At 46.0% G+C, this 25638-nt stretch overlaps 1 protein-coding gene across 1 annotated transcript; it reads left to right on the top strand.

Moving 5' to 3' along the window:
- Positions 1 to 5473: 5473 nt before the first annotated feature.
- On the top strand, positions 5474 to 5893 carry LOC120380052 (ribonuclease-like). Its single transcript, XM_039497556.1, has one exon. It carries the CDS (start codon positions 5474 to 5476, stop codon positions 5891 to 5893), a length of 420 nt encoding a protein of 139 aa, XP_039353490.1.
- The last annotated feature ends 19745 nt before the right edge of the window (positions 5894 to 25638 follow it).

The following is a 25638-nucleotide window of genomic DNA, read 5'->3' as shown; positions in this document are numbered from 1 at the left end:
AGTCTTCATTTATTCACTCGAATTTAAGGTTTCATGTGCCAGTAATACATTTTAATGTTTTTAAAAGGTCTCTTTCTATAAGTCTATATTATAAAACTAAACTATTGTTGTATGTAAAGTAAATAAGGTTTTTAAAATGCTTAAGAAGCTTCATTTAAAATTAAACTAAAATGCAGGGGCCCCTGGACTGGTGGCCAGGATCCAGGCAGTGAGAGTGCTACTGAAAATCAGCTTGTGTGCCGCCTTCGGCACCCATGCCATAGGTTGCCTACCCCTCGGTTAGTTGTTAGAGTAGTTCAGCTCTGGAATATCCTCATCAGAGGTTTCTAATTTATTGATGACCTCTCGAGTGCCCTTCCAGTCCCTCATTTCTATGATCTAATGGTGCTTTCTGGCTTTAAACTCTAGGAACATATGAATGAAGGATCTTCCTTCCTTTATTTCCTTCCTTCTTTCATGGCCATTAAGCACCAGTGAATAAATCAGAAACCTCCAGGACACACTCAGGATTCTCCATTGTGGGTACTGCTGACACCAGGGTCCCAGTCCCACACACAGGGGTACTGTGCTGCAGGGAAGGGCTCAGAGGTGGTCTAACCTCGTAATCACTGCTGGCCCCAGTGTGGCTACAGGGAGCTGTGATAAATGAAGGGAGGGAGTTAGCTCCCTTTTGTGGACACCCAGCCAGCCAGTTAGCTACAAAATCCCTGTTAATAGCTGTTCTCTACTTGTTTTACCTGTAAAGGGTTAAAAAAGCCCAACAGAGCCAATGGAAGGGTTAGAACTTTTTAAAATTGGGGGGGAAAAAACCCTTTCCCTTTGTCTGTCTGTAGTTGTTCTCCAGAGAGAGGAGACACAAAGCAGCAATGCTATAAGAAGCTTTAAACCAGGTATGAAAAATTATTAGATTATACCTAGAACCTACTTAATTAGACACCCCAAATATGTAAGTAGATCAGGAAATGTCTAGAAAGATGCAATTAGGTTTATTTTTGATTATTTCATATTGGCTTGTGTATTTCTCTGTGCTAACCCCAAATGCTTCTGTTTTGCTTGTAACCATTAAGCTGGACCTCAAGAAAACCATTCTTGATGCTTAATTATTATATTGGCTCTTTTTAAATCTAGCAATAGCCTAAGTTCCAAATGTATTTTCTTTCTTTTTGTTTTTAATAAAATTTACCTTTTTTAAGAACAGGATTTGTTTTTTTTTGTCCTAAGAGGTTTGTGCACATGTTGTTTAATTAGCTGGTAGCAACAGCTGATTTCCTTTGTTTTCTTTCTCAGCTCTTCCCTGTTGGGGGTAGAGGCGTGAAAGGGCTTGAGAATACCCCACAGGGAGGAATTCCCAAGTCTGTCTTCCTGGGTCCCAAGGGGTTTTTTGCACTTGGCTGGTGGCAGCATCTACCCATCCAAGGTCCGAGAAAAGCTGTAACCTTGAGAATTTAATCCCAGCCTGGAGTGGCCAGTATTAATTTTTAGAATCCTTGTGGGCCCCACCTTCTGCACTCCAAGTGCCAGAGTGGGGAATCAGCCTTGATAGGAGCATTCTGCAACTGGACTGCAGTTGGTAGCTGGTCGGGTTTCTTGAGGATCTACAAGCCCCCTGAGACTGACAGATTTCAAGGAACTTTGCTCCAATATCACCTTTCTTCCACCTCCAAACCGCCCATGGACTTCAAGTAAGGGAGCTCGGCTCAAGAGGACTATGTCAATGGTGCCTGAGAACTGAATCTGACCCCATTTGGGCAATAAAACATACCTAGCCATGGGCAGATGTCTCCAATTCGACTGCAGTTCATTGAGTTGAAGACAGTGTGAAAGGAAGCAATACTCAAAGTCCTAGCGTGATTTGAACTCACAACACCTCAATTACCAAACCTGTATTGAACCCACTGAACTGCTCCACAACAATTTCACCCCTTCACTCTGATCTCAGCTGGATCCAGCCCATGTGCTTAGTGCTGGACACCAGTACTCTGGAGGGAACCTTCAAGCTTAGACCTCAGTGCCAAGGCAGCTGTAGCAATAGAGAAAGAACCCAGAAGTGCTGACTCCCAGTTCTCCTTTCTCAAAACATGACACCCCCTCCCCTATGAGAGTCAGGAATATAAGCCAGGAGTCCTGACTCCCAGCATCACTGCGCAGGTTTCCAATTTCCAACCAGAAGCTGAGTTGACAACTTTAAAATGATGAAACTGAAGAATTAGAAGAGAGATCAACATGCCCTGTGACACAAAACTAGGACATTAGCTAGTTCAGAAGCTTGTAAACTCCCAATTTACATGGTAATAACAGCTGATGGCCTCATTCCCAGCTTGGCAGCTCCATCCATCATACCTGTCGAGAATGCTCATGACAATAACAACCTTCCAAGTTCCTGTAGCATTTACCAGTTTTCAGAGACTCCCACAATGGGATGGGCACAAATGGAAGTACACAGAAAAGGACGGGTGTGTCTGGGGTTAGGTGTATGGAGAAAGACAAAGAGAGAAACTGGTGTGTATGAATATGGATGGACAGAGAAAGCAGTTTTTGTTCCAATTTCCAGTACAACCCCTAGTGTGGATTCAGGTATACCAGCAGAATCATGGTCCACACCGGTGCGGCTTAACACTCACTCTTGACAGCAACAAGCCATACCAGTAAAAGCACCTTCCTAGTAGCATTCATTGCCAAAAAGGGAAAAACCCCAACTCTTGCATTTGTGAGTCTTGTGTGTCTCCTATTATGTTTGAGTTTTGTGGGTATGAGCCTCTTCCTTGGTACCTCTTGCATGTCTCCTCTTCGTCCTTGTGTGTGTGTCTTTTGTCAGGTGTGGCTGTGTTTTGTGTGGTTCTGGCTCTTGCTTCTGTCAGTCTGAGCCTTATCTGTCTCCAGAATGGATTCCTGTGTATGTCTCTGTCATGTGAATACCTTGGGACATTCTTCCAAGTGTTTCTTTTCTTTCCCCTACCACTTTTCTTCCCTTGTCTAGAGCCAGTGGGTGAGGAAGCCAAAACTCACAACCGAAACTGTTCCCTCAAAAACTCCAGATATAGTTTCATGTCACTCTTTCATTCTCTCTCACTTTGTCCATTCCCATCTCTCTCTTCTTCTTTCAATATTAAAATTCAAAGGACACATTTCTGTTCCTCAGAGATAGGGCAGACAACCAAAGGCATCCAATGAGAGTTCTTCTTCCTCCAGAGAATCACTATTATCCTGCAGGAAAAAAAATAATGGATCACTTAGCCTCCAGGATGTGCACTGTAGGTCAGCACCTCTCCTGCTTGTTAAACTAGTGCATCAGCAGCATATGGCTCCACCACTCAGTGGTTCCAGCACTAGTTCTGGTGATCAGATGGTGGGAGTTCCAGTCTCATTGGGGGAGTGCAACCTACTGGAAACTGGCTATTATCCCCTCTTTTCATATTGAAAATACAGTGTCCCAAGGGGGAGGTGCGCTCTGACTGTCACCTTCAAATCACCAGAGCAATTTAGATGCTGTAGGAGTGCGTGACCATCAGTCTTGGAGGGAGGCCAAATCCCCTCTGTCTTGGGCCCCTATTAAGGCAAAGGGTATTGGGGGATTAGCCTTCTCTGAGGCCCTGGCCCTCTAGGCAGGGTTAAGCAGACAGTATCAGGCAGGACAGAGCAACAAGTCCAACGAGCTTGGGCCCTCAAGTAGGGTGGAGCAGCAAACAGTCTATGGGCTCAGGCCCTCAAGCAAGGCACACCAACCAAGCAGTGTAGGGGCTCAGGCTCTCATGCAGCACAGAGTCCCAAACAGTCTTGGGAGCTCAGGCCCTCATCTGGGGAGGAGCCCCAAAGAGTCTGACGTCCTGGCTCTGGCAGGCGGCAGACAAACACAGGCCTGTTGGCCTAAAGTGGGGAGGCTGCAACCCCAGGGATGGGATTGGCAGCAGGGGTTTAAACGTGTTTAATCTTGGACATTGACAGGGCCCTGTTAACACCCTCGACCCTTTGGGCCCATATAGGCCATCTAAGTTACTGCAACAGAGCCCAGGGCTGTGGGTCAGGACAGAGGGGCACCAGCACAGCTGTGAATTTCTAGCCTAAGGCTGGATTGGGAAGGTGCCAGTGGTTCGGGACTCAGGGTGCGTCTACACAGCAACCAACAGCGAGATTCCAGCCTGGGTGGACATTCCTGCACTAGCTTTAATCTAACTAGCGCAGGTAACAGTAGGAGTGGGGCATGTGGCATGGATGTTAGCACAGGCTGAATACTAGAGGCATAGCTTTTGTCTCTCACAGGCTGGCACTGAGGCAGCCTGTGCCTCTTGCTATTCTACCCACACTAGCTCATAGACTCATAGACTTTAAGGTCAGAAGGGACCATTATGATCATCTAGTCTGACCTCCTGCACAATGCAGGCCACAGAATCTCACCCACCCACTCCTGTAACAACCCCCTAACCTATGTCTGAGTTATTGAAGTCCTCAAATTGTGGTTTGAAGTCCTCAAGGTGCAGAGAATCCTCCAGCAAGTGACCCCTGCCCCATGCTGCAGAGGAAGGCGAAAAACCTCCAGGGCCTCTGCCAATCTGCCCTGGAGGAAAATTCCTTCCCGAACCCAAATATAGCGATCAGTTAAACCCTGAGCATGTGGGCAAGACTCACCAGCCAGCACCCAGGAAAGAATTCTCTGCAGTAACTCAGATCCCACCCCATCTAACTAGATGAAAGTTGCCACAACTCTGCCCACCCGCGCTATGATTGCACCTTCACTTGCTGTGGAGACACACCCTGAGATATTTCCGTGAAGCCCATGTATCCAATATGAAACATTTGTTTAGTTCCCCACCCAGGCCCTGCCTGATAAACACTGTTTTCAGTTGCCAGTTTTTGAGAAATCTTCCTTACTCAACAACGTCTTGGATTTCTCCTCCCACTCTTCCACCTCCATGTCTGGCTGAGCTCTATATAACACACTCCAAGATGGGAAGGAGGATCAGGGTGAGGTTTAGCTCAGCAAAAGCTGGGATCCATCACTCTCACAACAGTGAAGAAAGAAGGACTTGGGTGAGTTGCAGGAGAGTCCATCAATCAGAAAAGAGGATAGAACAATGTCACATGGGTCTGCAATTGCAGGGTTTGCTTCTGGGAGTCAGCATGAGCTAGTGGTTAGAGCGAGGGGTACAGGAATCAGGTCTCCAGGGTTCTATCATCACCTCTGGGGGAGACAGTGGGTTAGAAGAAGTGAGGGGGGGAAAGAGGATGAATCAGTTGAGGTCTGGGAAGCATCTGGCAAAATGGACACCCTGGTTTGTCAGAGTCTATGAACAGCCCAGCACAAAGGGACAGGGATAATGGGAGGGAATCTGGGCAGAGTGGAGTGGCAGAGGATCATGGGCAGGGGGGGATTTGGTCCCAAGAGGTTCCATGGAGGAGGCATATTCCCCTCACCATGCTGTCTCCATTCATTTCCCCATTCTCCCCACTGCCAGTCGATCCAGTGACAGACACGGCCATGGCTCTGAGAGGACGGCGTCCTGCGTTCCTGCTGCCCCTCGTCCTGCTGGCCGCTGGTCTGGCCCTGGCCAGTGGGTTACCATGGTTCGAGCTGAACAAAATATTCAATAAGCATCACGTGGACTATCCAAGGACCACAAGCCCCAACCCCAGCACCTACTGCAACATGATGATGAGAGCCCGGGGAATATACTGGACGCCGGTCAACACCTTCATCCATGCATCCACCCCGTCCATCAGAAATGTCTGCTTTAGAGGTGGGATACCAATCCAGCACGGCCTACGCAGGAGCATTCAATCCTTCTCCATCACCACCTGCAGATATATTGCATGGATCCGCTCATACATCGGGACACGGAGATCCCAGAACATTATCATTGGCTGCTGGAATTGGCTCCCTGTATACTATAGGGAGTAAACGTAGGGCCCAGCCTGTGCATGGAGGGCAGACAAGGGAAGCTGCTGCTTCCTCTACTCCCGCTCCATCCCTTCCACACTGGCCCCAGCATTCACCTCCTCACTTGCCTCTGAACACTAGTCAGATTTTTTAGGTGTCTCCACCCCCCACTCTGCTGCCCCTAGTGCCCATTATACAGTATAGCCGCCCCTTCCCCACCCCACCCTCTGCTGCCCCCTAGTGCCCATTATGCAGTATAGCCGCCCCTTCCCCACCCCACCCTCTGCTGCCCCTAGTGCCTGTTGTCCAGTATAGCTGCCTCTTCCTCATCTTGTAATTCCTGTTGCTCAATGGCCATTTAAAAACTTGTCCTGTAATAAAGAAATATCCATCAATTTTACCCTTGTGGTGTTTTATTGTGCATTCTGTATAATAACGGATAGTCCTCATATTCATCACAATTCACTGATATTTGTCATTGTTCTCATTATTTTTTAACATTTCTCCTCTTTCTGTAATTCTCTGTGCTCTCTCAACTCCATAAAACATGAAACCTTCATAGCAATCACTGGCCTGTTGTTTTACATTGGGGATGTCAAGACGATAAGCCACTGAACGCTTGAGTGTGCTAGAAATATGCTGTGGTTTTACAGTGAGGTTCCCAGCGCTGTCAAGCCCAGTCTCAACCTTCTCCCTAGTGTTAGTAACAAAACCCAGGAGCTCTTACTGCTACCTCTGAACCTGCCCTAACCCACTATATCCCACGCCCCTCCAAGAACCTCGGAAAAGAAGCTGGCAGTCCTGAATCTTCATCCACCCTCTTCTAAGCCACTGGATTGATAGAGTCTGCCGGGTGCTATTACAGTGCTTCATAGCACCTCCATCTGATAAATGATTGGTATACACGAGAGTGCTTCCACCAAAACATCCTTGTTTTTACTGAATACAAAGCACACATCCAAAATAGAAATAGTCTTGAGCACCTTTGAGATAGCTACCCAAAGTTTGGGGTGGTGTTGAGTGGCAGAAGCCGGTCTCTGGTGGCCAGCCATCCTCCTAGCCACTGGGGACACTGACGTCATTGTGTCCTTGCTCATAAAAAATCCAAACCTCCAAAATATCCTCTCTAATTAAACTCTTTATAGGTTTCTTCAGATAAAGTGCATAACTCATAATGGCCCCAATAGGCTGACAATTTCCCTAGCAACAGCAAATAATAATTAATTATTCTACTTATCAGCAAAGCAACTTCAGCAAGAAATGTACAAACACAGTCAACCAGACCACCTGTCTACACTCTCTTCCATTCTCATGAATCTGTCATTTTACTTTATCTATCCTTGTTAGTCATACAGCAGCAAGAGTCAGTTACCAAGAACCAGAACAAGTCAGGATACCTGGAGCTCAGGATCAGAAGGTAGGACCAGGTAACACCGGAAGAGCTGTACACAGCAGGTGGAATCCTGGTTGTACAGACAACTTCATGTTTCCTCCTCTGCCTTAAACAGGGGTTTGTTGGGCACAATTGGATTTCATGGACTTTGGTCCCAGCTACAGTCTGTGAGCTGCTGGGTGGCGTATTGGAGTGTGATGATTCCAAGCTCCTCATAAGACCTGTCTCAGATCCATGGGTACTGACATCACCCTGCTCCCCAAGGAGAACACTTCGGGTGCTGTGGGTTCAGGCTTCTTGCAATGGATGTCATGGAAGGCTTGTATTACAGCAAGTGCCTGAATGTTTTTTCTGCTGGTCCCCACGTACGATCCTCAGACCCCTAGCCTTCCCCAAGAATCAGGTATAAAAATTTACCCTGCCAGCATTTAGCAGCCAAGGTCAAACACAACATATTCCTTGTGGCCTCATATCTGCACCGGTGGGGGAGACAGTTGGGTCCCATGTGAAAATGAATTCTCGGTGTAGGATTTCAGAAGGGTTACATGGAATCCCAGATGGATCTTGCAAGATTGGGGTAAGTGTAGTTCAGTGGTGACCCAGGTAACCAGGCAATGGACTTGAGAAGAGCCAAGGAACTGGAAATCCAACTTACACATGGGTCTATTTGTGCAGAGATGCTCCATTAAGAGCCACACTTCTTGTCCACTGAATAGGTGGGTCCTTGTTGACGAAGTTGTTCTGCATGTTGCATTTGCTGTTTCCAGGTGGCCTCTTACTTCTCCCTTGTTTTGATGACCCCTGTGCAGCAAGTCCGAGGTGCTTGGGTTAGGAGAGGTCATAGCTAGCTGTCGATGGAACAGGTGTGGTACCCACAGTTGACTGAGAAGGGGCTTTTTCCCATGGGAGTGTAGTAGTCATTGTATGCGAACTCTGAGTAGGGTAACAGCGAGGACCAATATTCTTGAAGTTAGTTAACATAATATCATAGGTATTTCCCAAAAAACTGACTGATGCTTACTGCCTGGATGTTGGACTGAGGATGGGAGGCAGAGGAGAGGTGCAGCTGGCAGAAGACATAAGACCTCGTGCTAGAATTCAGTGTAAATTGTGACCCTCGATCGGAGCTGATGCGATGCGGAAGGCCATGGAGATGAACCACCTGGTGAACACTTCTTGGAACAAGAGGCTTTTAATTCATTAGGTTAGGTCTTTGCAATTAGAAAGCATATTTTTATTTTGGGCTATTTGTTACTTTTCCTACCTTTATTCCTTTTACTTGGTACCACTTAACTGATGTCCTTTTGTTAATAAACATGATTTATGTTTCCTATAACCCAACTCAGTGATGTGTTTGAAAGGAAGAGGGTTATTAAATTCATAAACTGTAATATACTGACTCCAGAAAATAGTAGCTAACCTAATGTCTTCTGCAAATAAAGAGTGGTAGAAGCTGTGCATTGCAGTGAAATATCTCTGAGGAGCTCAGGGGCTGGAGCTCGTTCATGATCACCTGCTGGCCAAGCTTTGGGCTGGGAGATCCTTGAGGGTTTTGCTGGTTAGGAATTCAGACTGATGGGGCAGGCAGCTGACACACAGTCTAGTCTCCAGCACACCTGACTCTCGATGAGGCAGAGGAGAAACAGCGGCTCTCAGCTCCGGGTACCCCAGCAGCATGTTACTTCTGTTAATTTTTATTATTATTGATTGAATAAAAACTCACTGATTTGTATGTTTATCGTGAAATTGGCATTTACCAACACTTAGCAGTAAAAATCTCTGTCCTATTCTAACTATGAGTCAACCTTGTAGTGCAGCCAAAAAAACAAGATAATATATTCTGGGGTGTATAAACAGGAACGTCATATGTAGGACACAGAAGGGAATTGTCCCACTCTACGTGGCACTAGTGAGGCCTCAGCTGGAGTATTGTATTCAGTTCTGGGTGCAAAACTTTAGGAAAGGTGGATAAATTAGAGACCCTTAAAAGAGGAGCAATAAAAATGATCAAAGGGCTAGAAAACCTGACCTATGAGGAAAGGTTAAAAAATCTGGGCATGGTTTGTCTATAGAAAAGAATATCAAGGGGGTACCTGATAACGGTCTTCAACTATGCTAAGGGTGGTTATAATGAGGATGTGGATCAATAGTTCTCCATGTCCACTGAATGCAGAACAAGAAATAATGGGTTTAATCTTAAATTAGATATTAGGAAAACACTTTCTAAAGTATAAGGTCACATAAGCTGTGGAATAGGCTTCCATACGAGGTTGTGGAATCCCCATGACTGGAAGCTTTTAATATTCTGATGACCTCTTGAGCACCCTTCCAGTGTGAAAGGAAGTGTTACTTGGAGCCTTAGGGTGGTTTTAACTCACAACACCTCAATTACCAAACCTGTATTGAACCCACTGAACTGCTCCACGACAATTCCACCCCTTCACTCTGATCTCAGCTGGATCCAGCCCATGTGCTTAGTGCTGGACACCAGTACTCTGGAGGGAACCTTCAGTCTGAGACCTCAGTGCCCAGAGAGCTGTAGCACTGGAGAATGAACCCAGAAGTGCTGGCTTCCAGTTCCCCGTCCTGAAAGCACTACACTCACTCCCCTCTGAGACTCAGGAATATAAGCCAGAAGTCCTGATTCCCAGTCCCCGTGCTGTGACCCACTAGTTCTGGCAATCTGGTGGTGTGAGGTCAACTCTCACTGGGGGAGGGAGATCTACTGGAGGCTGGCTACTAACCTCGCTTCCTGTATTGAAACTACAGCATCCCAAGGGGTTTGTGTGCTCTGAATGTCACCTTCAAATCACCAAAGCCAGGTAGATGCCCAGTTTCTCCCTAACTTTCATGGCATCCAGTTCCTTTAGGCACCTTGCGGGAGGCTGTGGGTCAGGACTGAGGGACACTGGCAGAACTGTGTGGGGTGGGGAGCTGGTGTAATAATCTAGCCTACACATTTACCTGAATTTTAAGCTCAACTGTGAAAAGGAAAAGTTGACACATAACAATAAACACACATAACAATAAACATTGTTTGAAAAAGGTGCAAGTGTGAGACAGAGACTGAATTATTCCAACAAACAGGTCCCCCTGATATCACTCAAGGCCCGTGTCAGGATCATGTTTGGTAAACAAGAGAAGCATGGGACTGGAAATAAATGAATCAGAACTGGTGTGTGGAGAATAAGGGATAACTGGTGACCAAAACAAAGAGGGGAGGAGCTATTCCACTCATCACTCGCTTTGCATTGCTTTAAAAAGGACGAGTTTGGGAGAAACAAAATGGAGAACAAACAACTGACTGAGCAAAAGGGAAGGAGTCGGCATTACCATCCTGGCTGCCACCTGGCCATCTCCTGAGAGCACGGGATCCAGCATGACACCACGGGGCCTCCTTCATCCCAATCCCAAGAGGTGTCCAGCCCAAAAAGAGGGACCCAAACAACATGGACACTTCCTCCAACCCTGGCTGAAAACCAGCCACCAAAATGGATGGGCGAGTTTTGTCTTCCAACCCCCATGGGCCTTTTTCCATCCCCCATTATTTTTTCTCTTTCCTATTCTTCTCCTGTTTCCTTCTAATAAGAGTCTGTCTTAAACAGCCAGGACTGGATATTTCACAACACTGCTATAAATCAGACACCAAAGAGGCAGTTAAAAGCAATGCCCTGAACACCCCAGGCTGGTACAAGTCTCCAGGTCTCAGAGTGGCTGGTAAGACCATTGGCCAGACCTGGGTTTCTTCAGCTCTGAGGCTGCGAGGAAGAGTCACACCAGAGACAGAATCTGCATGTTCTCTCTTTGCTGTTCTTCTCTTTCCCCTCTCGTGTGTGTGTCTGTCGTGTTTTGTCTTCTAGGAAAGAGAACTGAACTGTAAATACAACAGCTCCAGCTCATCACAACTAACTGCTTCTTCTTACTCCCAAACAACATTTCTTACCATGTTTAATACCACCTAAGAGCCAGTCACACAGGGCATGGTTCCTTCAAAGAAGTCTCTCCAACTAAAGGGAAAAGAGAGAAATTAAAATTAAAGCCTTAATACTTTACCTTTCAAAGTTTTGAGCTGTTTTCCCTTCTTTTCTGTATCTTTAATGAAAGGTGGAAAGGATCGTTAACAGCGTGTTTGTCTTGAGACTGAGGAGGGCTCTGGATACCAAACTCTGAACCTGGTTTAACATTGTTTAATCCTGGACAGTGACAGGGTCATGTTAACACCACTAAGTCTTTGAGCCCATATATGACATCTCAATAACTGCAACAGAGCCCAGGGCTGGGACAGCAGGGCCTGTGGGTCAAGACTGGGGCCACTGGCAGAGCTGTGAGTTTCTAGACTAGGGCTGGGTTAGGAAGGCACCAGTGGGTTAGGACTCGGGGTCCATCTACACAGCAAATGAAGGTGTGATTTTAGCATGGTCCAGTGTCTCTATGCGAGCGTTAATCTAGCTAGCATGGGAAACAACAGCAGTGAGGACATGGTGGCCTAGACTTCAGCCCAGGCTGACAATGAGAGGAGATACTCTCTGTTTATGGTGGGATGGCACTGGAGTAGCAATCCCAGGGTGATGTCTGTGCTGCCTGCTATCACCACCCACACTAGCTAGATTACAGATGGCATATCTACACCTACTCTCACTATAATTGCACCTGCACTTGCTGGGGAGACACACCCTCAGATGTTTCCGTGCAGCCCAATTCTCTATTATGACACATTCGAATACTTCCCCGCCCAGGCCCTGCCTGCTAAGTCACTGTCTTTAATGGCCAGATATCGGAAAATCATGTGGATGAAATTGCATGCTGGATTTTCCCTTCCCACTTCTTCCCCTCCATGTCCTGCTAGGCTCTTGTTCCAAGATGGAAAGGAGGATCAGAGTGAGGTTCAGCTCATCAGAGGCTGGGATCCATAACTCCGATGTTCGCAGAGAAAGAAGGACTTGGGTGAGTTGCAGAAGATTCTACCAGTCGGGGCAGGGGAGAGAACAGTGTTACATGGTGTTGCTGCTGCAGGGATTGTTTCTGAGAGGCAGCAGGAGCTAGTGGTTAGAGCAGAGAGGATGGCAGTCAGGACTCCTGGGTTCACTGTCCATCTCTGGATGGGGAATAATAGGTTGAAGGATGGGGGTGCTGATTTCTGTGGGGGTATTTGTGGATCTCTTGGTGTGTCAAGGGGTGTGAAGCACCCAACAGGATGGGGCAGGAGTAATGGGACGGGTTCTGGGCAGAGTGGAGTAGGCAGGGATATTGAGAGGGGTAGGGCTTTGGGGATAGAGTGGTGTGCAAGTGGATCATAGGAGGAGCAATAGAGGCAGAGTGGTTGGGAGTGGGAGCAGTTTGGGTCCAGGAGGTTCCATGGAAGAGGCAGATCCTCACCCCGCACAGTCTCCATTCATCTCCCCCCACTCTCCACTGCAGGTTGATCCAGTGAGAGACACGGCCATGGCTCTGAGGGGACCCTGCCCCGTGCTCCTCCTGCCACTCATCCTGCTGGCTGCCTGCCTGGCCCTGGCAAATGGGACGCCATGGGTAGAACTGAACAAAATATTCCAGAAGCATCATGTAGACTAGCCACGGACCACAGTTCACAACCCCAGTGCCTACTGTAGCACAGCGATGAGGAGAAGTGGAATATACTGGACATCGGTAAACACTTTCATCCACTCATATCCCGTCTGCTCTATGAGCGGGATAAACACTACAGACCGCCTTGGCAGGAGCACCTCTTTCTTCACCATCGCCACCTGCAAATATAACCCATCGATCCACTCCTACACTGGGACATATATTTCCCAGATAATTACCATCGGCTGCTGGAATTGGCTCCCTGTGTACTACAAGCAGTAGATGGAGGGTTCAGCCTGGACCTGCAGGGGACCCTGCTGCTTCCTCTAACTCTGCTCTGTCCCTTCCACACCAGCCCCAACACTGAACTCCTCACCTGCTTCTGAACACTGGTCTGATTGTTCAGGTGTTTCCACCCTTCACACTCTGATGCCCCTAGTGCCCATTATAAAGTATAGCCGCCCCTTCCCTGCTCTGTAGGCCTGAGACCTGATCAACTCCTGCCATATTAAACCAGCCTTGGTTGAAACTCAGGGAGTTTACCACTAAAATTAATAGAAAGAGAATGTTCTTCTGCTGATAAAGCACCTGCACCTCAAGAATGTCCCTAACGAGAGTTATAACCACCAAGTTGTAAAGACGTTGGAAAATTAGGGAGGGTACAGAAAGAGACTTGACAAATGATAAAATAAGCTCTGACCAGCATTTTATGCTGACCATCTGGACAAAGAGAGAGGGTCCCAACTCAGTTACAATTTGGGCATGAACGATCAAATGTAAAGAACTTGGGCAGGAAGGAGGACACATAGGTGCCAGTATGTAATTGGTTAAAGACTTATGTAGGAGTGTGAGATAATGTGATAGATTTAGTAAATTTGAAAGTGGTAGCTAGTTTTACCTATATAATGTGAATGAAAAATAATGTTCTTTGGAAATCATTTCCAGACTGCAGTGCAACATCATTCTGCTACAACTCTGACCCCTCTGCCCGACCATGACATGCAGAGGTATCACCGGGAACCCCCAGATGAATGGGTCCTGACTGGCCATCGGGTGAAATATGTCTGTATAGTGGGAGTGGTGAGCATAAGAGATTTGCTTGGTATATGTATTCTGTGTGTGTTGCTAATAAATAAGATGTTTAGAGCGCAGCTGTGTAAGGCATCCCACAGACCTGTAGAGCCCTGAGCCACGAGGGAAAGGGCAGGTTCTTAAATTGACCAGGTTTCTTCCTGAGCCCCATGGGCAAGGACAGGTGCCGTACACCCTGAGCCCTCGGTAGGGAAAGGGTTGGGGTTCTTTAAATTGACCAGGTCGCTCCTTGAGCCCTCAGTTGGGTCTGGGCAGGGTGCCCTAAAATGAGCAGGTATCAGACTGTTGGAGAATATGGGCAACTTAGGTCATTTGGACTGAACTGATTGAGGCGTTAACAGCAGTTGGACAGAATTTTTGTGCCTCTTCGGTCAAGAAGGACTGCAGCCTGCTTGACAGAATAAACACTCCAGGGAACAGGGAGAGTGGGAAACTTAATCTGAAAAGCCAGGAGGGGTGGAAATTGGCAGAGGAACGGACCCTCCTTGCAAAATGGGTAGCAGACCGAGGTCCATGCCCATGGGAAGGTGACTCTTTTCAAGGGAAAAATATATTGGAACATGCATGTACAGGGTTTGAAGCATATTGCAATAATATGAAGTCTAAACTGAATAAAAGGTCTGTAAAAACTGTGGCTGCATGGGCACTATAGAAAGTGTCTTGCAATGTCTCAAGGTTAGTAATATCTCAGGAGAACCAGTGAGGAGACTGTGAGTTGAAATTGGGTATGGTAACGGATACCTTGAATCAGTATGAAGCCTCACAATGTGCCTCTGCAGTGTCCTCTCTCCAAAGTGCTGCTGCATTAAAGGAAAAGGGAGGGGAGTGTGAACAATGGAAGAGAAAGGTAGAAGGATTAAGTGAGGAGATAGGGATATTACGCTTAAAATTGAGAGAGGCACAGGCAGCTGTCAGAACGATCCTGCAGGAAAAACAGAATTGGTCCCAAGCAAGCAGTGATCACTCTGCCTGCCTGCAACAGATTGCAGAGTTGAAATAGAAGCTGGGAGTCGAGCGGGGATTGGTGGCTGCTATACAGGGGGAGAGGGTAAGAGAGTCCCAGTACAGTATGGGTGTGTATAGGGAAAAGGGGGAGACTGGCAGTTGGAGCAACCCCGAGCAGCGAGACGCTGAAAGGCCTGAACCCCCCTCCCACCTGGTGCTTTCCCAGTAGGGCCCTATAACCCCTTTTGACAGGGATTGCAAGCACTCAAGCTAGACATGCCGCATCCCGTGGCCCCCACTGTAAGTAAAACGATGTGAAGATGGAGCCAGCCCCTACAGCTGCAGACCCCAGTGCACAAAGACAGGTTCGGGAAGAGGTACACATTACAACAGAGCTGAACCCGGAGCAAATCTGAGCAGCTGCCCAGAGTCTGGGACCCTTAACCTGGGACCCATCCCTGGACTGGATGGCAATGGCTATGCAGAGACCTGGGTGCAGGGTATTAGATTATAGAGCAGTGTCACAGACTTATACCAACTTCTCAGACTGGGCTGTGGTAGCCAATGCCACTGAGCACATATGGGACCAAATGGACATGTGGAACTGGATCAAGGAGGTGATGAAAGTTGTAATATGTGCAAAGCATTTGGAGGAGTTGTTTTATTTAACCAAACGGGGCCCCAGAGAATCTCCTGAGCTGTACTTTACCAAAAAAGAGATATTTGCTCTAGCGCAGGGGCTGCCCAACCCCCAGGAGATGCAGGTGGTGGATTTAATGTACTACTTTAAAAATGGATCAGTCTCCCTACAGGGGCCATAATAAATGCAATCCATCTGTGTGCTGCCCCAATGGAGATAAGGGAGTAAAGAACTTTCCCCAGGCAGGGCCAGTAATAAATTGGAATGTGGGAAAACTGCTGATTAGGGGGCCTGACACCATCCCACCCTGCCTGCAGCATCAGTACAAATATCCCCAGGAGGCAGAGGAAGGGATTAAAGACACTATAGAAAGCCTACTAAGGCAAGGGGTCATTGGGCAAACGCAGGCACTAACAATGCCTCTATTTGACCAGTGTTAAAGCAGGATGGGAAAACTTGGAGATTTTAGAGCATTAAAAGACGTCACCCCTGCAACTGCGCCAGTGGTAGCAAAATATAAGGAGGCAGTTGCTGCTGTAACAGCAGGGGCTCAGTGGTTTTCAGTAATAGATTTGGCTAATGCTTTGCTATTCCACTTCATCCAGAATCCTGGTATAAATTTGCTTTTACTTACCCGGGTCAGCAGTTTTGTTTCACCCTAGTACCCCAAGGTTTTCATACTGCTTCGGCCATCTGCCACTCGCATGTGATTGAAATGTGGGAAAAATTAAGTTCAGAGGATCAGAAGAGGGTGATTTCTGATGTGGGTGACATACTGTTGCATAGTAGTAGCAAAAAGGAGGTTGGGAAAACTACCGAAAAGGTGCTACCGATTATTCAGAACACCGGCTTTAAGGCCAGCCGAGCCAAGGCTCAACCAGTGCAACAGGAGGTAAAATATTTAGGGATAATTTTGGGAAAGGAGGGGCTGACCCCTGATTCGCAAAGGGTAGAGTTATTTGGAAAGCTTCCAGCCCCCCGATGTGGCTTCTTTAAGAGTGATCCTTGGAACTTTAAATTTTTTTCCGGGATTTTATTGAAATGTATGCAGAGAAAAGCCGACCTTTATATTGTCTTCTAAAGAAAGAGTGACATTGGGAATGGAGACCTGAGCAAGCAGCAGCCTTGCAGACTCTGAAACAGGATTTGGCACAGGCTCCAGCTCTGGCTTGCCCCAAAACAGCAGAGCCTTTCTTTTTACAACTAGCCAGTACGGATGTGACTATGGGAGCAGCTTTTCTGCAGAGCAGGATATAGGCCTACTACAACTGATTGCCTATGGCTCGAGAACCTTGAGCGCTGTAGAACAAAATGTCTCACCATGTGAAAAAGAATGCCTGGCCCTCCAGCATTGGGAATATATCACTGGGGGGTCCCAAGTGATTGTGCAGATTATACATTCCTCATTGAAGAATATTATTTCAGGAAAAGCACAGGAGGGGCAAGTATCCAACCCTAGATTGGCACAATGGACTTGAGCTCATGTGAATCAGGGAATCACAGTGGAAAAGGGGAGAGTGTTATCTCCCGTGCCTTATGGCCAAGGACAAGAACACGAGTGCCCCCTTCTGGAACATAAGAAAGTGACATGGCCACTTAAAACAGGCCTGACTTTACAAGAGGCATTGGATAAAGAAATGGAAATTTGGTTTGTGGATGGCTCCCGTTATTACAGTGCTGGACAAGCTAGCAATAAAGTTAAATGTCAGCCAAGAGTTCAAAGGGCCAGTGGGACCCCACTCAGCCCAAGCTGCTGAGGTAATGCCAGCATTGAAGGTATTGCAAAAGGAAAGTAGGGAAAGTAATGTAGCTACGTTTACTGATTTAAACTGGGCATGTAGAGTAGTCGTGGCTTGGATTTCAGTGTGGGCAGCGGGAGGGATGTGCACCGGAGATGAAAAGCTGGTGGTGTATGAGCAATATTGGAAACAGGTAGCGACAATCATTCAGGAAAGGAAAGGAGACACCTATGTAACTCACGTTAGAGCACACCAAAAACCCAGCAATGAGGAAGGATTTTGGAATAACTGGGTTGATGTTCTGGCTAAACAGAGGCCCTGTTAACCAGTGAGTACCAAGAGAAAGGAGAAGTTGTTTTTGCAGTAACCAGATCAAAGAAACAGGTAGTTAACCCTGAGATTTTTGATTTACAAACCTTACAGGAGAAGGATGAAGCAATTGAACAACTGCTGGGAAAAGAGATGGGCAAAGGGAAATGGGAAATTCACCAGGATTCTGAGAGAATGGTTTGGGCCATGGAACATGACATTGAATTGGGGAAGCAACCTAAATATTGGGTGAACTAATACAATATGTGCATGAACAAGGACACTTTGGAACAGAGAAAACTTTTAAGCACCTTAAGGATACAAGCTGGTGGCCAACCATGGGAGAGGAGGTAAAGCAATGGTGTGACAATTGCATACAATATGCAATAGTTAATGCGGACCCACAGATAAAAAAAGGACCTTTGATGCACCATTGAATTGAAGAGCCTTGGTCCTCATCACAAACAGATTATATTGGGCCCCTACCCATTACTCCCCGCCACAACAAATACTGTTTAGTAGTTGTACTACTGTGGGTGGAAGCAATTCCCAGTAAAACAAACACTGCTTCCACCACAGCCCATCAATTGTTTAATGTGTTTTCAGCCAATGGGGATTGCCTAAAGAAATTGATTCAGGCAAGGCCCACAATTTACTGGTGAGTTCATGCAAGAGTTATGTGCCCTGCTGGGAATTAAACAAAGTTTTTGCATTGCAGGGTGTGACGTTGTGCAATCTATATGGTTTTATAAAAATATGGTAATGAGTGAATATAATGTAACTGGAATATGCTTCATGCAAAAGGTCTCTTGTAAGGTATCATTACAAAGCTTATAATCTACTGAGTGTGATCATCCTATTTGTATAAATGTATCTCTCTTGTATCTGGGACTGGAAATATGAAATATAACTCTGAGGGCCTATTGTAATTATGCAAAGTGTGGGCCATTAATGGTGGTTTGTAATCTTAATGGCTCCCATCAACCAGTACAATTGACGGGGCTCTGTTTGTAAGCAAGCCTTCCTGTGAGTCAGGCTGGGAGGAATGAATGCTTGGGGTCTTACAGTGACATGTGATCATGTCACATGAACTGGAATCCATCTTTAACCTCATGCTTTTACAGTGGGGTGTGGGGGGGGAGAAGAAACCCAGAGAGAGACAAAGGATTCTCGCCTTGTGGAACAGATATACCCCCTTCATGGCCATGACAGGAAGAAATATGAGGGACCCATAAGAGTGGTGGCTGGGTACAGAAATCCCAGACAAATGGCAGCCTAGAGTGCTGACCGACCAGTGGATACAGGACTTATCCACACAACTGGTAGAGATCCATAGAGCTATTGCTACACAATTAGGCTTGAATGTACACAAGATGGATAAAAGGTTGGGATGTGTTATACATCCCATTGAATGGGAAACGGGGGATCAATGGTTCACAGAAAAGGATCATTCATTGGTCATGAAATGGGAAGGCCCATCGAGAATTGTGGAGAAAGCAAGCCTGACAGCGTATCAGGTAGCAAGTTGGTCCAGGAAACAAAAGCAATCTTGGTCAAAATGGCTTCATTCTTCACAGCTTTAAGACATGGAAAGGAAATTAAATATCATTTGATCTAATACATATATCCCATGAGGGGATAGAAAATGTTTAATTTGTTTTTTAGAATTTTCAGGAGGTACTGGCACCACTCTATAGAGCAACCTGAGCATCACGGTGGAGAAGCTGCTGTTGGGACTTTGTGTGTGTATCTGTTTCATGTTACATGTTGTTTGTCCTGTAGTCAATCCTGTTCGTTGGTCTGTCAGATATGGAGAAATGATTTCTGAATGATGGTACAATGCTGGATTAACCCCTTAGTAGTTAATCATACCAGCTGCTGCTTGTGTTGGTGTCAGAGTCTACCCTCACTTGAAACTGGGGGGTTTCAAAGTGAGGACCCGCATGTCTTCCCCCACCCCAAAATCCTAGGGTAGGTCTCCCCTTTTGCTGCCACCACCCGGTCAATTTTGTGGGCCGGGACACCCCTGTTTCCCCCCTGTCTCCCTTCAAAGACACTCCCTGGGAACACAGATCAATTCACAGAGGAGGAACCTTCCCCCTCCCCCCTCTTCCCTCTCTCCAGCCTGCTCCGGAGAGAGAGATACCTTGATTCAAACTGCTTGAAGCAAACCCAGGAGGAACTGTCTCTTCCCCCCTCCCCTTCCCCTGAGTTTCCACAAGAGAAGGAATTAACCAAGTCCAAAGAAAAGAAAAGAATTTATTAAGAGAACAAAAAAGAAAATACAGAATCTCTATGAGCCCAAGCTGGACACTCATAGGGTATAACCTTATCAATCTCTGGAGAGAATCCCCCCTCCCCCTTTCTCAGTAAAAAGCAATATCAGCAAACAGGAATAAAGCATTTCCTTTAGCAAACACCCAATTGCAAATATAGAAATCAAATCATAAGACTAATTCACCTTTCTAATTAATACTCACTATTAATTAGTAGAAACTACTCCAGGAGAACTTGGAGACATGACTGTCTCTCTTAGATTCAAAAAGAGTTCCCGAGACAAAACAAAGAAAACACAGACAAAAGCTTCCCTCCACAGAGATTTGAAAAAATCTTATCTCTGATTGGTCCTTCGGTCAGGTGGTCATCAGGTACTGTATGTTAACCCTTTACAGGTAAAAGAGCCCTTAACCCTTAACTATCTGTTTATGACAGTTGGGAACAGAGGTTTGCTCATTACTATAATCTAACGGCCCATGGGCTATCACCAGAAGCCCCTTCTCAATCCAGATTGTCTTTAATTACTGGATATTTTAACATTGTGATGGGAAATTGTACATAACCTGATGTACAATATATGAGATCAATTGTTTAAACTGATAAAAACCACTTCTATGAAATGGAAACAAGGAGCGGTAAATCATAGACTTTAAGGTCAGAAGGGACCATTATGATCATTTAGTTTGACCTCCTGCACAACGCAGGCCACAGAATCTCACCCACCCACTCCTGTATCAAACCTGTGTCTGAGACATTGAAATCCTCAAATCATGGTTTAAAGACTTCAAGATGCAGAGAATCTTCCAGCAAGTGACCCGTGCCCCACACTGCAGAGGAAGGCGAAAAACCTCCAGGGCCTCTGCCAATCTGCCCTAGAGGAAAATTCCTTCCCGACCCCAAATATGGCGATCAGCTAAACCCTGAGCATGTGGACAAGACTCACCAGTCAGACACCGAGGAAAGAGTTCTCTGTAGTAACTTCGATCCCATCCCATCACAAGCCATTGGGCATATTTATTGTTAATAGTCAAAGATCAATTAATTGCCAAAATTAGGCTATCCCATTATACCATCCCCTCCATAAACTTATCAAGCTTAGTCTTGAAGCCAGATATGTCTTTTTCCCCCACTGCTCCGCTTGGAAGGCTGTTCCAGAAGGTCTCTCCTCTGATGGTTAGAAACCTTTGTCTAATTTCAAGTCTAAACTTTCTGATGGCCAGTTTATATCCATTTGTTCTTGTGTCCACATTGATACTGAGCTTAAATAATTCCTCTCCCTCCCTGGTATTTATTCCTCTGATATATTTATAGACAGCAATCATATCTGCCCCTCAGCCTTCTTTTGGTTAGGCTAAACAAGCCAAGCTCTTTGAGTCTCCTTTCATAAGACAGGTTTCAGAGTAGCAGCCGTGTTAGTCTGTATCCGCAAAAAAAAACAGGAGTACTTGTGGCACCTTAAAGACTAACAAATTTATTTTAGCGTGAGCTGCAGCTCACTTCTTCGGATGCATAGAATGGAACACACAGACAGGGGATATTTATACATACAGAGAACATGAAAAGGTGGAAGTATGCATACCAACAGGCAGAGTCTAAGACAGGTTTTCCATTCCTTGGATCATCCTAGTAGCCCTTCTCTGGACCTGTTCCAGTTTGAATTCATCCTTCTTAAACATGGGAGACCAGAACTGCACAAAGTATTCCAGATAAGGTCCCACCAGTCCCTTGTATAACAGTACTAACACCTCCTTATCTTTACTGGAAATACCTTGCCTGATGCATCCCAAGACCACATTAGCTTTTTTCACATCCATATCACATTGGTGGCTTATAGTGATCCTGTGATCAACCAATACTCAGAGGTGCTTCTCCTCCTCTGTTACTTCCAACTGATGTGTCCCCAGTTTATAACAATAATTCTTGTTGTTAATCCCTAAATGCATGACCTTGCACTTTTCACTATTAAATTTCATCCTGTTACTATTACTCCAGTTTACAAGGTCATTCAGATCTTCCTGTATGATATCCCAGTCCTCTCTATTGGCAATACCTCCCAGCTTTGTGTCATCTGCAAACTTGATTAACACATTCCCTCACTTTGTGCCAAGGTCAGTAATAAAAATATTAAATAAAATTGGTCCCAAAACCAAACCCTGAGGAACTCCACTAGTAACCTCCCTCCAGCCTGACAGTCTGCCTTTCAGCACGACCCGTTGTAGTCTCCCCTTTAACCAGTTCCTTATCCACCTTTCAATTTCCATATTGATCCCCATCTTTTCCAATTTAGCTAATAATTCCCCATGTGGAACCATATCAAATTACTGAAATTGAGGTAAATTAGATCCACTGCGTTTCCCTTGTCTAAAAAATCAGTACGGAAAGGGTGGGGATGCTTTAAATTGATGAGGTCATGACATGAGCCCTTGGTACAGTATAGGCAGGGTGCCCTAAATTGAGCAGGTAACAGTATAACTGCCCCTTCCCTGCCCCCATCTTGGCTGCCCCTAGTGCCCATTATACATTATAGCCGCCCCTTCCCCACCACCACCCTCTGCTGCCCCCTAGTGCCCATTATACAGTATAACTGCCTCTTTCGCATCTTGTACTCTCTGCTGCCACATAGCAGCTATATAATTGGGAAATATCCACTAATTTCACCCATCTGGTATTGTGTAGCCAATCTGATAATGGATAATGGATAACAAGCCTTGTGGATGGGGGGAAGCGGTAGACATGGTATATCTTGACTTTAGTAAAGCTTTAGATACTGTCTCGCATGACCTTCTCATAAACAACCTACGGAAATGCAACCTAAAAGGAACTACTACAAGGTGGGTGCAAAACTAATTGGAAAACCATTCCCAGAGAGTAGTTATCAGTGGTTCACAGTGATGCTGGAAGGGCATAATGTGTGGGGTCCCACAGGGATCAGTTCTTGGTCCGGTTCTGTTCAATATCTTCAGCAATGATTTAGATAATGGTGTAGAGAGAACACTTATAAAGTTTGCGGACAATACGAAGCTGAGAGGGGTTGCAAGTGCTTTGGAGGGTAGGATTAAAATTCAAAATGATCTGGATAAACTGGAGAAATGGTCTGAAGTAAATAGGATGAAATTCAATAAGGACAAATGCAAAGCACTCCATTTAGGAAGGAACAATCAGTTGCACACATAGAAAATGGGAAATGACTGCCTGGGAAGGAGCACTGCAGAAAGGGATCTGGGGGTCATAGTGGACCACAAGCAAAATACGAGTTAACAGTATAACACTGTTGCAAAAAAAGCGAACATCCTTCTGGGATGTATTAGCAGGAGTGTTGTAAGCAAGACACAAGAAGTAATTCTTCTGCTCTACTCCGTGCTGATTAGACCTCAACTAGAGTGTTGTGTCCAGTTCTGGGCACCACATGTCAGGAAGGATGTGGACAAATTGGAGAGAGTCCAGAGAAGAGCAACAAAAATGATTAAATGTCTAGAAAATATGACCTATGAGGGAAGATTGAAAAAAATGGGTTTATTTAGTCTGGAAAAGAAATAACAGTTTTCAAGTATGTAAAAGGTTGTTTCAAAGAGGGGGTTGGACTAGATGACCTCCTCAGGTCCCTTCCAACTCCGAGATTCTATGATTCTAGGAGGGCGGAAAATTGTTGTTCTTAACTTCTGAACATAGGACAAGAAGCAATGGGCTTAAATTGCACCAAGGGAGGTTTAGGCTGGACATTAGGAGAAACTTCCTAACAGTCAGGGTGGTTCAGCACTGGAATAAATTTCCTAGGGAGGTTGTAGAATCTCCATCATTGGGGAATTTTAAGAGCAGGTTAGACAAACACCTGTCAGGGATGGTCTAGATAATACTTAGTTCTGCCATGACTGCAAAGGACTGAACTAGGTGACCTCTCAAGGTCCTTTCCAGTCCCACGATTCTATGATAAGCGTCATTCATCACAACTAACTATTATTTGTGTTTATTCTCTTCATCCTTTTTAAACTCCCCCCACCCCCACATTTTTTGCCATTCTATGTGCTCCCTTAACTCCATAAAATGTGACACCTGCAAAGCAATAACTGGCTTGTAGTGTTACATTGCGGATAGCAAGAACATAAGGAACTGAACACTTGGGGAATGTGCTGGAAATGTGTTGTGGTTTTCCAGGGAAGGTCTGCATGCTTTCAAGCCCAGTCTCAACCTTTGCCACAGGTTTTGGAACAGAACGCAGGAGTGCTGATGTCCACCTCTGGCTCTGCTCTAACACAGTAGACTCCCCTTCCCTCAGAGTGCTCTGAAAAGAACCCAGGAGTGTTAACTCTCCATCTACCCTGTTCTAACCTTGTGGACCCCATTCCCCTCTCAGACTCAGGGGCAGAACCTAGGAGTCCTGATTCCCAGCTTTTCTTGCTCTAATCCACTAGACCCCTCTCCCCTCCCAAAATTAAAACTGACAACAGATATAAACCTTCATGCTTCAGGGCAGGAGCCTTTCACTTGCTGAGGAAGGTAAGAAAGAAATTTTTTCTCTGAGCAAATTTTTCCATAATACATTTTGGGGGGGATTCTTTCCCCTTAATCAACGGGGATGAGCTAGTGTCAGAGGCTGATCTGCATGGACGCTGGTCTGTGCCATGTCAAAAATCATTGCTGGCAGCAGGGTCACTGCAGCTGGCACACTCGTGGTCCTCGACAAGAGGAACAAAAGTAAACTGTCATGATTAAAACTAGAATTCTCTGAAGTTTGAGCCATTGACCAGACACGAGGTGAGAAACCTACCCTAAGCCCACTGAGGAAGAAGTAGGGGTGAGAGTTCTCGGCAGGGTAGCTGAGCAGTTTAAGGTGGCTGCTGTAGGCTTTAGTGTTTTTAGGGACATGGATTCCAGTCCCTCCCCTGCCAACTCCCGACCCCACTAGCCACTCACAGACCATTGTATGAAGGGGACGAGGGCTGAATATAGAGTTCGAGAGAAAGGTGTCTCCCATAAAGCAGGACTCTCTAATGAACCCCAACTCCTGTTGTCTTTTGACCCTCCTCACTGTCTAATTTACTCCATCTCTGCCAGCTCACTGACACATCCAAACTAGCATCCCTTCCAGGACTTTCTAAATCACTCAGACTCTGGGATCCTCTTCCCAAAATCTTGCTGGGTTTTTTAAAAACTATCTGGCCAGAACAAGCAATAAACAATGACCTAGCTGTCTTTTATTTCCAATGGCTGTCTCTGGCAGGTTGGGAATAGGCTAACAGTCGTCTCTTGGTACTGCATCTGTACATTTCAGAGTTTGCTCTTTTCATGGTTCATCCTCTGGAGCAAACAGAAGCTGTCAATGGTTTCTGCTGAACTCCACACGCTCAGTCTCAATAGTGAATGATCTGGACAATGAATTCTTTTCTTTTGTAACACCTGGAGTTCTCCATCCAGTTTGACACAAACATGGTCCCTTTTGGGGGTGGATTCTTTCCCAGGGCTAGGACATCCTGAGTTGCTTCCCATTATGGGTGAGGCTGGGCTGTAGCTACTCTTGGTATCAATCCGTAGCTCAGAAAAGCAGGGATGGGTCTTCCTGCTTCAATATTTTCTTGGCTGTCTGTAAGTCCAGCCCTCTCAGCCCCTCCATTTGTTTGTGGGTAATTCAGGATGATAGTGCTGTGTGAACAATCATAGTTATTTAACCCTTCTGCCAGGCCGAATGGATAGCAAGGGCTGGGTTCAGTACATAGGGGACCCCTCCATGCAACGTAATGCAAAACCAATTCAAGCCCCCACCCAGTGACCTTACACACACCCCTGGGTGCCTCGAAGAGGCAATACTTCC

This window comes from Mauremys reevesii, linkage group 13 (assembly GCF_016161935.1).
Source record: "Mauremys reevesii isolate NIE-2019 linkage group 13, ASM1616193v1, whole genome shotgun sequence".
NCBI classification, from domain to species: Eukaryota; Metazoa; Chordata; order Testudines; family Geoemydidae; genus Mauremys; species Mauremys reevesii.
This window is presented reverse-complemented; position numbering and strand designations above follow the sequence as displayed.